Source organism: Eschrichtius robustus, chromosome 11, assembly GCF_028021215.1.
Source record: "Eschrichtius robustus isolate mEscRob2 chromosome 11, mEscRob2.pri, whole genome shotgun sequence".
Taxonomy (NCBI): domain Eukaryota; kingdom Metazoa; phylum Chordata; class Mammalia; order Artiodactyla; family Eschrichtiidae; genus Eschrichtius; species Eschrichtius robustus.
Window position 1 is genome coordinate 13,792,420 of NC_090834.1, and position 14,967 is coordinate 13,807,386.

Consider the following 14,967-nt stretch of genomic DNA (forward strand, 5'->3'; position numbering starts at 1 on the left):
AGTCCTCAGGGCCTCTGAAACTAGTGCCCAAGAAACATTTGCAACAGAACGTGGTCAGTGGTTTAACAGAATGACCAAGAACAGTACCCTTTCTTGAAAGCAACAGTCAAAAAAGACTCCACGGTAGTTGGAAGACACAGCTCTTTAATAGCAGCAAGTCAGCACCCATGCCCCTAGGGGCCACCGAGGTTGGGTACCATTGTGGTGAAGGGGAAACAAGGGTGAGGACACAGCACCAGTGAGAGAGGAAGGTGGCTGCTGGCATCCTGGGGGTCCCTGGGGGTCCCAGGGGGTCCCAAGAAAGCATAAAGGCAGGACGCGGAGGCCCTCCAACACATCTGGATGGCAAAGCCCCTGGCAAGGCCGACGAAAGAAGTGTGCCCCCTGGTGGCACAATCCAAGAGGAGATTGGTGGTGGTGCTACAGGACAATGTGGCCACCAAAACGCCACATCTTTCAGTCCTTCTAGCCGAAGGGAGGGGAAGCATGTTCCGTGACCCTGAAAACTCCAGACTTGGAAGCACTGGTTGGACATGCCCCAGGAGAGCAACTGGCACAGCTGTGCCCATTCCTTTGCCTCCAGCCCTGAAGGGATCTTTCTGGAAGTGGTAGTGCAAGCTAGGAGGCCACAGACAGAAGCGGCTTGGGGCCAGGGGACACACACTGCTGCTACTGTCTCAGCTTCCAGGGCCTCCCAGCTGCTCCAGGAGGGCCCTGACCTCGCCCTCCACTCGAAGCAGCTGGGCTTTGCGCCAAGGATTAAGGGTGCCTCCTCGGTTATCTTCCAGATCCCGCAGCAGAAGCTCCAGGTGGCGCCGGACCCGGCCCCGATCCCAGCTGTTGAGGTTCCGCTGGACTTCACCCAGGATCACTGACCAGTACTCAGACACTGCTGTCCCCTCTGTCAGTGACACCACGACCTGGGCACTGCCCTCAGTGGTGCTCCCCAAGTCCCGCAGGGCCTGGCGGCACTCTGAGCTCAGCTCGTTGAAGTAGAGGCTAGCAGGAGAGAGAAGAGTAGATGCCGTTCAGCTCTGAGAAGAAGGGGCAGAGGGTGGGTGCACAGAGAGTAAGGGGTCTCATAACTGTTCCCCTGGCTGTGAAATGCAATGGGGTAAGTGTTTGCAATAAGCCAGAGATGGAGGGTGGTGGCCACTGGGAGGCAGGGATGACGCTAGAATTCAGTGGGACCAGGGTCAATAGAAATGGGGCCACTAGGACCCTAGGAGAAATGGTGGTGGAGAATCAGGGCAGGGGAAGGGCCAATCACCAAGGGTGGGTGGGGAGATGGGAGTGGAGGGCAAGACTCACTGCAGCAGCTCCAGGGAAGGGTGCTCCCGGGCAGCCTTGGCTAAGGCCAGGGCCGCTGTGTCGCCAGCGCCGTTGTAGGCCACATTCAGCTCCTGTAGCTGCTGGTTACGGTCTAGCTGGGCAGCCAGCAGCTCCAGGCCCTCGTCCCCAAGGCCCGTGTGCAGCAGAGACAGGTGTTTCAGCGAGGTGTTTCCCGCCAGCCCCTCCACCAGCAGGGCCACACCCGCTGCCGTCAGCGGGTTGTTGGACAGCCTAGGGCCACAAGCACCCCAAGGTTATGAGGGCCCCTAGCAGATGCCCTGTGCTAAGCACTGGGACTTGGGCCAAAACGGTGCACCGGTTGGGGCAGAGACCAGCCTGGACGCAGAGAAATGCAGTCCCAGGAAAAGAGGATGGAGAAACGGGGGTGAGGCTCACTGTAGAGGAGGGAGAGTGGGGTGGAAGCCGGCTTCTCCCTCCCCTCCTCCCGCCTTCCATTCTCCTTTGAGACGCCCCTCTTCCCTCTCCCCTTCCTCGTTACCATGTTCCTTCTTGCTCCTTTTTTCACCCCCTTCCAGCCCCTGCTTCACCCTCCCTTCCTGTTTCCCCATCCCCCTCTCCCTCCCTCCTCATTCATCTCCCCTTACTCCAATCCAAAATCAGGAACCCAGGCGTCTGGGTTGCTAGTAAATCAGTCAACACTTTAGGAGCATCTATTGAGTGCCCAGCGTCAGGGTCATCCTTGTGAGGCGACAGGGAAAATCCTGGGAGGGAATCAGTGGCGTTGTTACCAGGTAACCAGCCTGGGTGTTATTCCACCCCCCACCCCAGGCTGATTTTAGCCACGCAAGAGGCTTTCTTAGCACCTATTTATTGCTGGTGGCATCTTTTCCCCTGCCTGGCTGCTTGTACTAGACGTCATGGGGTGGGGAGCAGGTCAAGGTCTACACTCCCGTCTTCTTTACTACAGCATGGGTGTGCCTGTTCCAGGCATGTTGGGAGGTGGGGAGCTCACCCTTGACCTTAGCTGGCCAGCAGGATGGAGCCCCCTCCTAGGGCACTCACCGCAGGGTGGTAACTTGGCACTGGTCATGCAGCAGCAGGTCTCGGAGGTCCCTGCAGGCCTCGGGGCCCAGGCTGTTGAGTTGCAAGCTGGAGCAGAAGGTGGGCAGAGAGCAGGTGAGAAACCAAGGAAGGAGTTCGGCATGGAGCCTGCCCACCCACCGGGCCCCTCCCTCACCATCCTGCCTCTCGTAGTCCACAGCTGTGTCCCCTTCTGTAGCTCTTGTCACCTCCACCCGTACCAGATTTCACCCCACCCCCTCATCCTTCCTCACTCCCTTTGCTTTCCCAAGAACCTTCTCTTCCACCCGTGCACGAGGACAGGGCCTCACCCCAGCTTCTGGGCACGCAGGAAGACAGGCCTGAGCGTGCGCAGCCCGGCAGGGTCCAGTTGGCAGGAGGCCAAGTTCACCTCGTCCAGGGCATGCCTTCCACTGCCCAGTACAGCTGCCACCACCGTGCACTTGAGGGGCGTCATGCGCACGCCCGCCAGGTTGAGCTGGCGCAGGGAGCCGAGCACCTCGGCGGAGAAGCGCTGATTCTGGAACTCATAGTGGAAGAAGAGGTGGTCAAGGAGCTCCGAGGGGGGCAGCACCTGCCGGCCCAGCTTGCCCAGCTTCCTCTTGATGGCCTGGGCATTCTCCAGGGCATCCAGGGTCTTGATGGGGCAGCCGAGCTGAGCCAGCACTACCCGGTTATGGGCAGAGAGTAGGCCGCCCATGAACATGGGGAAAAGCTCAAAGACCTCATCCTCTGTGGGCTCGTCCAGGTGGCACCGCGGGCCCTCCACACCCAGGATACTGGCACCCATCTGGTCCAGGACGTCGTCGTTGTAGTAGTCCTCCTCTCGGAACATCTCCAGCACCATGGCCTGGGCCACTGCCTCGCGGCTCTTACCTACCACACGCCAGAACACACGTGGAACCACCTGGAAGGGAAGAAGGGAGAGGGCGCTGCAGCCTACTGTGTGCTGTTTAGCCTTCTGGCCTAAGCTTAAGGTGCAGTCTTCCTGACTGTTCCAGCCTGGTGATCTCCCTTAAACTCGAGCACGATTTGTCTGATCATACTACTCCCCCTGCTGCAGCACCTTCCGTGGCTCCCCACTGCCCATGTGGAATATAAAACTTTGCATAATTTGGCCCCAATTTGACCTTTCCGGAGTCACCTCTCAACACTCGTCTCATGTACTCCAGACACTGGGAAATTCTTTCTTTTTCCCAGACACCCCGTACATTTTCAAGCCCAAGCATGGTGGGAAGGAGTTAGCATATATTATGCATTCAGCTTGGTACCGGGCTAGGTGGTATAAATACATCATCATCTTCAACATCATCACCGTCATCCCAGCAGCGATGACGGGTGTTGCTCCTACTGCTTCAGACCCTGCACGATTTGGCCTCGTGAAATAAAATTCATATTTTAAGGAAAGACAAGAAAAATTTAAACATAAAATTTTTCTCTGCCCATTTGGGCCTCCTCCCTCCCCTCCAGTGCGCATTGTGCATCTGCATTATGCATTTAACTAGACCTCCCCAATGGCAGAAGTACCCGCTCAATCATAAAGATCAATTTTTCTCCTTCTGGCGCCAGCCATGTAACTCCTTAGAAGATAACATTCCTTTCTCAATCCTGTAAGGGGTCACAATGACCCACCACTCGCCTTGTATATGCAGACATCTTTGGTGAACTTTATGTACAATGCCAATATATCATTTTCCTTAAAGACAGAGATTGGTGCAAAACAGACTGCTGAGAGACCTGAGGAGATACTGGGCCTCACCTTGTGGAAGATCTTAGTTTCAATACTTACTTATGATCCTATTAATACTACTAGCTATATTACTTGTATTTGCCTATTTTATAAGATTGTTGTTTCTTGCATCACCAAATGTGTGACTGAGCCTCAGATAAAATTAATGATGATTAGGTGACTTGAAACAATTGATCAAATATATAGTTCTGTAAGATGAATGATTGTAATAGTGTAACTCTGGATAAGGGAAGAAACAACAAGAGGGAACCGTTCCTTGGATCATAACGGACTAGTAAGACAGGGGGTCCAGAGGATTTTGGCTACTGTTACTAGGGTCTAGTCCACTAATAGCACATTGAGTGACCTATCAATGAAATCCTGGCCTGACCTGGGAATGAGCATTCCTAGTGCTGTGGAACAAATTGGTCACGAAATGCCTCCCAAACCTTGGTTGAAACTAAGACTGAAAGGGAAGGGATTGTAAAATAAAGAATGTTGCCCACCACCCAATTCTACAAAGTCAAGCCATTAGCCACGGCAGTCACTGGATACAATAACCTCGAAAGGAATTCAGGGCAAAGATCAGGATAAGGCACTTTGTGCTTTGAGAAAACTGACAGAACTGGTCCTTAGATATTTCAGGAGAAATTTTTGTGAACCCGGATTCTTGCATCTTTCCATACTTAGAAAAGCACTAAAACCATTAACTGAGATGTCTGTCCCTCGTAACCGGGTACAATCTTCTACTGCGATGTATGTTTGATTACACATACCCCCGTTGCCAAAATCACATATATTGAATACGTTGGCCTCCCTCTTAATCTCTTTGGAATAGTTATCAGAGCTCTCTGAGAGACTGTCTCCTGGGTTATAATCCTCAGATTGGCTTGAATTAAAATTTCTATTTCTTTCTTAGATGTGTTAGGGAACCGTTGACTAAAACCACCCGCCTTGGCCAGGCACGATGATGACCACTTGCATGAGTTGTCTCATAACAGGAGGTCCCGATAAGGAACATGGTGCTGCCGTCAAAAACTAGAGAATTCAGGAGGGGCCAAAAAGAGGGAGGAGACGCCAGCCCCATAATATTGTCCTCTCAACCTCCCAGAATCCTTGGCGCTGGAATCCATCTTGGCTGAGACATGCGTGCCACCAGGAAGGACCTTGAGTCAGACTAAATATGGGCCAAGCAAGATGACTGGCCAGAGACAGCCCAGAAACTAACCCCATTACCATAAAACCTGAGACTACAAGCCATGTGGCAGAGCAGTTCTCCTAGGTTCCCTTACCCCACTGTTCTCTGCTCGGGCAGCCCTTCCCAATAAAGTCTTTTGCTTTGTCAGTACGTGTGTCTCCTCAGACAATTGATTTCCGAGTGTTAGACAAGCGCTCGCTCTCAGGGACTTCCCTGGTGGTGCAGTGGTTAAGAATCCGCCTGCCAATGCAGGGGACATGGGTTCGAGCCCTGGTCCGGGGAGATCCCACATGCTGCAGAGCAACTAAGCCCGTGCACCACAACTACTGAGCCCACGTGCCACTACTACTGAGCCCATGTGCCACAACTACTGAAGCCTGTGCGCCTAGAGCCCGTGCTCTGCAACAAGAGAAGCCACTGCAATGAGAAGCCCACGCACCGCAATGAAGAGTAGCCCCTGCTCACTGCAACTAGAGAAAGCCTGCGTGCAGCAACAAAGACCCAACGCAGCCAAAATAAATAAATAAATAAATAAATAAATAAATAAATTTATTTATTTAAAAAAAAAAAAGAGCTCGCTCTCAGGCCCTGGAAGGGGTCCCCCTTCCAGGAACAGATGGACTATTGATCAATTTTTCACTGACAGGCCCCTGTCAACCACGGCGCCTTCATGACAGCCTCTCACCCTCGCTCGCTCTGCTCCTGTCCTCTCGGCTTCTCTCTCTCTCTTTTCCGTTTTTTGTTTTTTGACGGTGCCAAGATTGTTCCTCCTTCAAAGCTGTGCCCTCTTCCCGGAGTGTTCCCCCCACCACACCCAGTTCTTCTCCTGGCTAATCCTCCAGGGATCAGATTAAAAGCCCTTCCTGCAGAGAGGCTTTACTTATCCCCCCAAACCAGGTCCCCCCCTCCCCCCTTACATACTTCCATAGCTCCTGGAACTTTGCTTTCCAGGCACTTCCCAGAATTTTTAATCACATGGTTATGTTGACATGTTTATGTTGAGACCATATGATCAGAAAAGGCAGAAACCTGGGGTTCTGTTGCTTTTTCCTCCGAATCTAACACATTGCCTGGCACACAGCAGGCACTCAGATAGTTATTGAAGAACTGAATGTTTGGGAGGTTGGTGACATCAGCTGCCATCCTTGCAATGGTTCTGAAAGGAAAGGAGAGGTCCATTCCTCTGCCAAGAGCCACCAGGTTGTCTTGTGGCACCTCCTCTCATGTGTTTTCTTCACTTTTTACAGGCGAGGTTCCCACCATGGAGGTTATAGTGCCCCTCCCCCAACAAGCATCTGGAGACAAGACACACAAACTGTCACTCTGGGAAAATGAATCAATAGGCTCATGAAGAAACAGATGGTACCCATCCTCTGCTAGGCAACCTTCCCTCCGAGAGGGCTTGTGGGTGTGGTGCCCCCTTAAGTAACTGAGTGGCTTTCTGAACCCTGTCAGGAGATCACAGCCTCTCACTGCAATCCAGATGAGGCAAGCACATCCTCAAAGGGGTGGGTGGCCTCAGCAATGGCCATTACCTCCCTGCCTGAGGCAGTGGTGTAAGAAGCGATGGGCTGCCTGAGACTGTTTTTGTGTTTAACAAACAATTAAATAGCGCTTACTATGTGCCAGGTCCTGCAGATGAAGACATTTAATCCTAATATTGGGCCAATGATATAGATTCTATTATTATCTATTATTATTCATTTAACAGATAAGGACCTTGGGACACAGAGAGATTAAGTAACTTGTACAAGGTCACATAGCTAGTAAGTGGCAGAGCCTGTATGTGAACCAGGTAGCTGCGTTACAGAATCCCTGTTTTTAATCCTGAGGCTTTGCTGCCTATAAAAAGGAAAACTTGTTAAAATGTTGTCAGCTCACCAGGGCTCTGCTTCCCCAAGACCGATTACTGAAACATTGCTATAGCGGACCAGGGTTACCTAGCAAGGCGCCATAGCTTCCTAGAAATATCCATAGTACATCAATAAAGTTTGGCGGAAAGAGCACAGGATCCAGAACCATAAAACCTGCACTCAGACCCCAGTTATTCTCCTTACTATCTGAGTGACCTTAGTCAAGTTACTTAGCGTCTGTGAGCTCCAGTTTCCTCATCTATAAAAGGGATCATAATTATATTTCATTTACAAGGCACCCGGGCAGACATCAGCCGAGAGTGGCTACTTCTTCCCATCAAAAACTTAGTACATCCGCCCTGCTCACAGCACAGTCCTCAGGCCTGTAATTTGGTTTCCGGAGCAGACCTGCACCCAAGACGGACTGTCCTAAGCCAATTACCAATGCCATTTATCCTCCTGGTATAAATGAATAAAATGGCATCTGCTTTATAAACCTGTCTCTGGTGATTAAGTTAGGATGAGACATCACTCCCAGAGTCTAATCACCTCTGAGGAACAGATACAATTGGGTTTCTGGACCTGCAAAGCACAGGACAGACCCTGGACAGTAGTGACCCCTGCCACCCAGCAACAAAGACTAGGAGGAGAGAGGCAAAAAACAAAAAAAACAAAAACAAACAAACAAACAAAAACCTATCATTAGAGTTATGGGATTGTTATGAAAGTCCCTGCACCCTCAGATTCCCCTCCAAGCCTTCCCCAGCCTGTGGCTTCTCTCTCCCTCTTCCTTATGCCCCATTCCCACTAAAAGCCAGATTACCCAAATCTGAAACAGAGCCAAGAAGAGGATTCACAGTCATGCAGGAAGAAGCAGTTTCCTTCTGGGGAGGAGCAAGGGTGAACGAGGAGGATGGGGGCCGGCAGCCTGGGATCCTAGGGCTGTTACCTTGAGCAGGTTGAAGAGCAGGGGCAGGGCCCGCAGGGGCAGCAGTTTGGCCATGATGCCCAGGACCAGGCTGATGTCCTCCCCGACACGGCCCACGAGCTCGGCCACTTCCTTGCTCACTCGCTGCAGAGTCGTCTTCCGCAAACCCAGCACAATGTAGAGGGCAGCCAGGTATTCCTGCATGGCGGGCACAGTGAACACGAAGGTACCCAGGTGCCCTGGCTCCACGCATGGGGCCAGAAAAAACCTCAGGGCATCCCGGCGGAACACATGCAGCAGCTGAAACTCCTCTTCCGTCTGGATGCCAGCTTCCAGGCAGCCACGGACATCCTCTTCAGAGAAGTACGTCTTGCGGGAGGACACCCCCTCGTAGGCCAACTTGCCCATGGTTCGGGCTGCATAGGCCATCAGGGACAACTTGGAGGGGTCAGTGCTGTCCAGCATCTCCCCACTGAAGTTTAGATGCAGGAAGCTGGTGTAGATGCTCGTGAGGGTCTGGCCGGCTGGTGTGGGAGCATGCAGGAAGTGCAGGGTGGCACAGACAAGCCAGCAATACGAGGGCAGGAAGCAGGCAGCAGCGATCTGGTGGTGCCCCTCCAGGTTCCGGGAGAGCATCTGCACCAGGTGGTCACGCTGAGCCGGCGTGGCTGAGACCCCCCCAGCTCCGTGCCTGCAGTCTGGCTGGTTGAGGCGGAGCTGGAAGTAGAGCTTCTGTAGGTTGGTATCAGAGAAGCCACAGATCTTGCCATAGCGGCCCACATACTTGCTGGGGATGCGGCCGATGGCAGAGGGCCGGGTGGTCACCAGAATGCTGGCCTGGGAAGAGCATGGTTGAGAGTTAAGAAAGACACTTGTGGGCTTCCCTAGTGGCACAGTGGTTAAGAATCCGCCTGCCAATGCAGGGGACACGGGTTCGATCCCTGGTCTGGGAAGATCCCACATGTCATGGAGCAAGTAAGCCCGTGAGTCACAACTACTGAACCTGCGCTCTAGAGCCCACGAGCCACAACTACTGAGCCTGCACGCCGCAACTACTGAATCCCACGCGCCTAGAGCCTGTGCTCCGCAACAAGAGAAGTCACCTCAATGAGAAGCCCGCGCACCGCAATGAAGAGTAGCCCCCGCTCGCCGCAACTTGAGAAACCCGTGCACAGCAACGAAGACCCAACACTGCCAAAAATAAATAAGATAAACAAATTTATAAAAGAAAAAAAAAAGACCCTTGTGTCCTGATTGGCTAACTTGCCAGGGAGTCCCTGAAGACTGAGTGTTCAAGGATGAAGATAATGACGACCACAGTAATATAACTCACACTTACTGAGCACCCACTATGATACAGGACACTGTGCTAAGCACTTCATATGCAGTATCTCATTTGTTCAGTACAACTCAAGGAGAGAAGGAAACAGAAGCCTGGAGAAGTTACTGACTTGCTCAGTCCCACGGCTTGGAAGTGGAGAGGCAGGATTTGAACTAACCCAGAGCCTACGTTCCTACCCATTAAACATGCGGACTCAGGACACGAAAATCCTGAGGGGGCAAATTGAGGACAGTGGAGGCAGAGCAGGGTGCACTCACCTCGGGCAACATGTATTTGCGTAGCAGGTTGACGATGATGGCAGCTGGCGCCTCTGACTCCTCCGGGTCACTGCAAAGCCCTGTGCCCGCCAACCGGAAATCAAGGTTGAGGTGCTCCAAGCCGTGGAACACAAAGAGCAGGCGGGAACCTGCAGCGGCCATCAGAGGCAGAGTCTCCTTCAGGGTTGTGTAGCGCTGGGCCACAAGTTGGCACAAGGAGGCCGGCGCAGGGCCCAGGGATGACAGGTCCTCGCAGAAGAAGGGGATGAGCAGCTTGAAGGCTGGCAGCCGCCCGTGACACCAGTCCAGGACCATCTTGCGCACCAGCGTGCTCTTGCCTGTGCCCACTGTCCCGTAGAGCACCACCGTCTGCACCCGGCGCCCACTGGCATCTGGGTCAAAGAGCTGAGACAGGGCCAGTGGAGGGAGCCCAGCAGAGGGCGGCTGATGCTCCAGGGCCAGCTCAGCCAGTGGGCGAAGCAGCTCATCAGGGCTGCTCTCGCGGATCACAGGGTCTACATGCACCGTGTCTAGTGCAAAGGTTGGGCCGAACTGGCGCTCTTCCCTGGGCAGCCGGCTGAACCACTCGGCCAGGTTCTGGCGGTGCCGCTGGATAGCTTCTGGATGGGAAGGCAAAGGGAATGTGTCAGGGAGAGGGGCTGAGAAATGCAGGAGCTTAAGGAGGTGGTAGGGTCAGGCTGCGGAGTCAAGACACAACACCAGGAGATGCCAGGACCCAGAATGGTGCTGGACACACAGGACTCCCTCAGACTGTCCAGAAAGTTTGGACCCCTGTGGCAGAAAGTGGGAAGCCATGGAACGAGTGAGGGTGAGTCTGGGCTGACTGGCTGCATGATTATCTGTGTGTGATCTTCACCTGACAGCTAGAGGCAGTGTGTTGAAGGTAGGGGTATTATATCCCTCCCAGTGCTTTGTACATCGTAAGTGTGCACTGCATGAATGTTGCAGGAAGGGACACATGGACAGATGGATAATGGGGCCAGGGAGAGTGGGTCCACTGATGGCTGACTGTAATGGATCCTCTATACCTCCTTCCTGCTTGTTTCTCTCTCCAAGCCCTTCTTCCCCACGCTCCCTGAACCCACCCCCGCACTGGGAGCCCAGCAGCCCCTCTCCTCAGGCTGACTGAGGAGCCAGTCCCTTTACCAGCTGCAGCGATGCCCTGGAACAACTGTCCGTGCCTCCCTGATGGGGGACCACTGCCCGCTGAGCTTCCATGATGGCGTATAAAGGCCCTGTGAGCAAGGAAAAGGGATGAGCTGGGGCTTGGTTATTGGGCTCAGGCTCTGCACAGGCTCAGAGTCCAGGCCTGCCTGGACTGATGAACTTCTGGCTTCCTGAGATCCAGGCCTGACTCTGGACACCCAAGTCCAGAGCCTCATCTGACTCTCATACCCTTCCCAGGGCCTGAGGTCTTGCCCCTACCTCTCCAGCCCCCCACTGCTGACTGCCTGCCTGGAACTCAGACTGACCACTGCCAGATTCCACCCACTTCCCACCGGTCCTCCCTCTGGCTGACCACTGTGACTTGTACTATGGATGATATAAGCTAACTTCCTCTTAGGCCTGGTAGTTGAGTCTGTACCCTCTCCAGCCCCGGAAGACCAACTCTCCCCAGGAGATCAAGCTCTCTCCAAGTCCTGACCCTTCCCAGGCTACTCTGCTGTGCCCAGATGTGTCCTAAGGTATGACACTGAGGCCTCACCTAGGGGGCCCAAGGGGGCGCTCCCCTTTAAGGGGCCAACTCCAGTGGATCAGGAAGGGGATACATTCATCTACAGAGAGAAAGCAGAAGGAAGAAACAGCATCCAGAATTCACCCACATTAGCTCAACAATACACAGATCCCACATCTACATCAAATCCCCATCATTTGCTCTCATAGCATCATGTACTGCCCCTTTGTAGCAGTTATTATGAAACTTTATATTTCATTATGTAATTATTTGATTAACATTCATTCACACACTCACCCCCATTCCTCCATGAGAGCAGGGATCACATCTGTTTTGGTTCACAAGTACCTACTTAGAACTTAGCACGGGGTCTGGCACATAGCAGGCACTCAATAAATATTCGTTGAATGCAAAATGAAATCAGACAAGTGTTCCTGGACTTATGTAGCTACAGGGACACTCAAAGATCATCTAATCTGACTCCCTTAGTTTAGGATGGGAAAAAGGAAGCTCAGGGAGGTGCGGTGACTTGCCCAAGGCCAACAGCTAGTAAATCACAGAGCTGGGACTGGCATGCCTGGTGTCTGGATCCCTTCTCTCTTGGAGGTGCCATCTGGACTCTGGAAAGGGAGAAGTGGCAACAGAAACCCCTACTTCCTGCTCACCTGCTGGCTGGAGTACTCTTCCCAGACCAGGGCCCCAAGAGGCCCTGGGCAAATGGCAGCCCCACCTCATGGCAGGAGAGAAGGTCAGGGCCTGGGGGACTGAGCACACCACCTTCTATCCTGTTCCGCTGCAGGAAGAATGGTGTGAATGGACCCCACACACCCCCACTTTCCCACTCCACCTCTCATGCAGGCCAAGGGAGGCCCTTCCTCCTCAGGAGAACATCAGCCTTTCCTTAAATGCCAGCATCACCAAAGCCCTGGCTTGGCTTTCAGACCTCTCTCCTCTACATTCCCCACCTGAGTGATCCTACCACCCACTGGTTCTCCCGAGGCTTCACGATCGCCTCTCTCCCGAATTCCAGCCTAGTGAACTGTTTTATTTAGGTGTCCTTTTTTTTGCTTGGCTGCCAGCAAGCTCCTATGAGTCCTGTGTTCATTTTCAGTGGCTTTTCTGAGCCAACATTTTCCAGTAACAATCATCCACTCTCCTCTGAAGTTTTTCCTTAGCTATCAGGTCCTTTTAGCTGAGTTTTAATGGTTTGATCATTTTATCTTCTCTGTGACTTTTATGTAACCTGCCTTTGAGGCTGGCATAAATAATAGATAAATGAATGAATGACTTCCTATTTGATATCTCCATATGGACATCCTGCCAATGCTTCGAGCCGCATGCTCGCAGAACTGAACTCAGCATCCCTCCTCCCCTTCCAGTTACTTTATTGCAAATCTTCCCCATCACATGATTTCTACTTGAAATCTGACCTCTTTGTCTTCAAATCCTTCCCCCCTCCTTCACACAGTGGAAACAGCCCTGCCGGTTCCTCAACCCAGTACTTTGCCAGCCTGTTCCTATTGCATAATCCCTACCACCGTGTGCTAACTTAGACCCTCCTCCTCCTTACTGGCCTCTGCCTTCAGTCTCATTCCATTCCCATCCCTCATCCCAGCCACCAATCGCCTCCCTAAAATCCTAGGTTATATAGCGTCCAAACACCTGGCCCACACCAGCTATTTTCCTGAGTTTCCCCCTGACCCATACCTCACCCGCCAGGCTCACTGAATTCTTGCTCCCACTTTCCTAACTTTGTTCATACTCTTTCATCAGCTTGGAATGACCTTTCTCCCCTGTCAGAAGTCCTACCCAATCTTTTAAGAACCTGCTCAAAGGTCCTCTCTCCTGGGAAGTCTTTCCTGATCCCTCTGAGCTCCCTTAAATGAAGCATACAGCTATCTGGCACCTGGTCTCCACTGAGATGTGACTCCTTAAGGGCAGGGCACCCTTAGGGAGAATTGGGTGCATTGGGCCCTATTGCCAGCAGGGCCAACCAGTGGAGGCGCAGCCTGGGGCTCAGACCAGGAGTCCCGGGGTCGGGGTCGGGGAAGAAGGGTTAAGAGACGGCCCTGGAAGGCTGGAAAAGCTTGGGGAAACTAGCTCAGTGGGATAAAATCAATTGGAGGGCCTCTGACTCAAGATGCGACTGGCGGTGGGGATGGGGGTAGGGAGGTCAATTGTCGGAAGATCACCGCTGGTCCCCAGGGAAGTGAGAAAAGGAGAGGGCACAGCAGGAAAGGTACGGGGCCTGCTCGCACAGGTCCAGAGCTCCTCCTCTTAAACTGGGTCCCAGCTTTCCTAGTTCTACTTGGTTTCAGAGCCCAAGAGTAAAGCCCGCCTGAATGCCCACCTCTCAGAGCACCGGCTGCGTCCCACGCGTCCCCAGCCGCTAGCTCCTAGTGGCACCAGCCCAGCACCGCCCCGCCCCTGCTACTTAGACCTTTACCGCCGCTGCCCGGGCCCGGGAGCCGATGCCGCCGGAGTCTCCCGCTTGCTCCCAGAGGCCCCGGCGCGGCGCACCGCTTCCTGCACGCCCCGCCCGCCTGCGCGGAGCCCTGCCAGCCCTGGCATCCGGCCCGGCAGCGGGCAAGCGCCAGCACGAGCCCAGGCGCTCCGGGCCGCCGGGTCCTGGGAGGAGGGAGATGGCGAGAGGGGCTAGTGTCCCGGAGAGCAGGCCCGGGGCGGGGACTTCTTCCCCATCTGTCTCTCCTCCCCCCACCCTCAGTGGTACAGCCCTCCATCCAGGCGGGCCCTGCCGCTGGGACTGCCCTCTGCAGGTCACTAAGCGCCAATTCCATCCCATTACTCACCACCTCCCAGGCAGGGCTTCTTGTTATGCCCATTTTACAGATGCAGGAACTGCAGCTCAGAAGGGTGAAATGACTTGCGCAGGTTGACCCAACTAGGAAGGGGAAGAGCCAGAACAAGAATCCGGGGCCTGGGTCTTCCTACCTCACCCCTGGACCTTCCCGAGGCGACCCCCATCCCCCATCCCCCGTCCCCCATTCCCAGGGCATTCTTCCCTCTGTGCCTCTTCACCGCTTCAGCCTGCCTCCTAACAGAGATCTAAGTCAAGGTCTTCTTGGGTCCTCCCTCTGTACCTGGCTCTCTTCAGACCCCAGACCCCTGTGTATGGCTTCTGGTCATTTGGGTCAAGGCAGGCAGAAGAATGGGGCTGAGGGACAGCTCCCACCTCAACCTGCTCCTCTTGTCTGGCACCCAACCATAGCCTGGCCCTGGGGCTTCCTGGTCCTCAAAGCCCCCAGCCTCATCCCTGTGCTTCCATACCGGGCACACCCAGGACCCACGTAACCGATGGAGGAGCCACCCACCACCCACAGCCAGGGCATGCCTCCACATGCAAACACAGCTTGCACTGAACGGAGGTGTGCAGTCGGGAACTGGTAGAGAGGCGCCTTGGGCAGGGCTGAGAAGAGGGCTTTATGATTTCTACCCTCCGTCCAGACTGAGGACAGTGTGGATATTTCACTTATACATGTAAACATCTGTTCTTTCAATGAACACGTGGTATTGGGCTAGTATCGAGCAACCAGAACAAGGTGAACAGGGACCAGACCATAGCAGTTCCCC

At 53.7% G+C, this 14,967-nt stretch overlaps 1 protein-coding gene across 6 annotated transcripts; it reads right to left on the reverse strand.

The window, feature by feature from the left end:
• Positions 1 to 123: 123 nt before the first annotated feature.
• Positions 124 to 14,084, reverse strand: NLRX1 (NLR family member X1). Of its 6 annotated transcripts, none has more exons than XM_068554881.1 (10): positions 13,727 to 13,914; positions 12,042 to 12,169; positions 11,407 to 11,476; positions 10,848 to 10,936; positions 9,681 to 10,300; positions 8,103 to 8,918; positions 2,685 to 3,280; positions 2,356 to 2,442; positions 1,312 to 1,563; positions 124 to 999 (listed from the first exon to the last, which is right to left on the reverse strand). In XM_068554881.1, the coding sequence occupies exons 2-10, from the start codon at positions 12,109 to 12,111 to the stop codon at positions 678 to 680; spliced, it is 2,922 nt and encodes a 973-aa protein (XP_068410982.1). In that variant the 5' UTR covers positions 12,112 to 12,169; positions 13,727 to 13,914; the 3' UTR covers positions 124 to 677. The 6 variants fall into 6 exon arrangements, with proteins under 6 accessions (XP_068410982.1, XP_068410983.1, XP_068410984.1 ...); XM_068554882.1 differs by having other exon boundaries at positions 13,823 to 13,912; XM_068554883.1 differs by lacking the exons at positions 11,407 to 11,476; positions 12,042 to 12,169 and having other exon boundaries at positions 13,823 to 14,030.
• Positions 14,085 to 14,967: the final 883 nt, after the last annotated feature.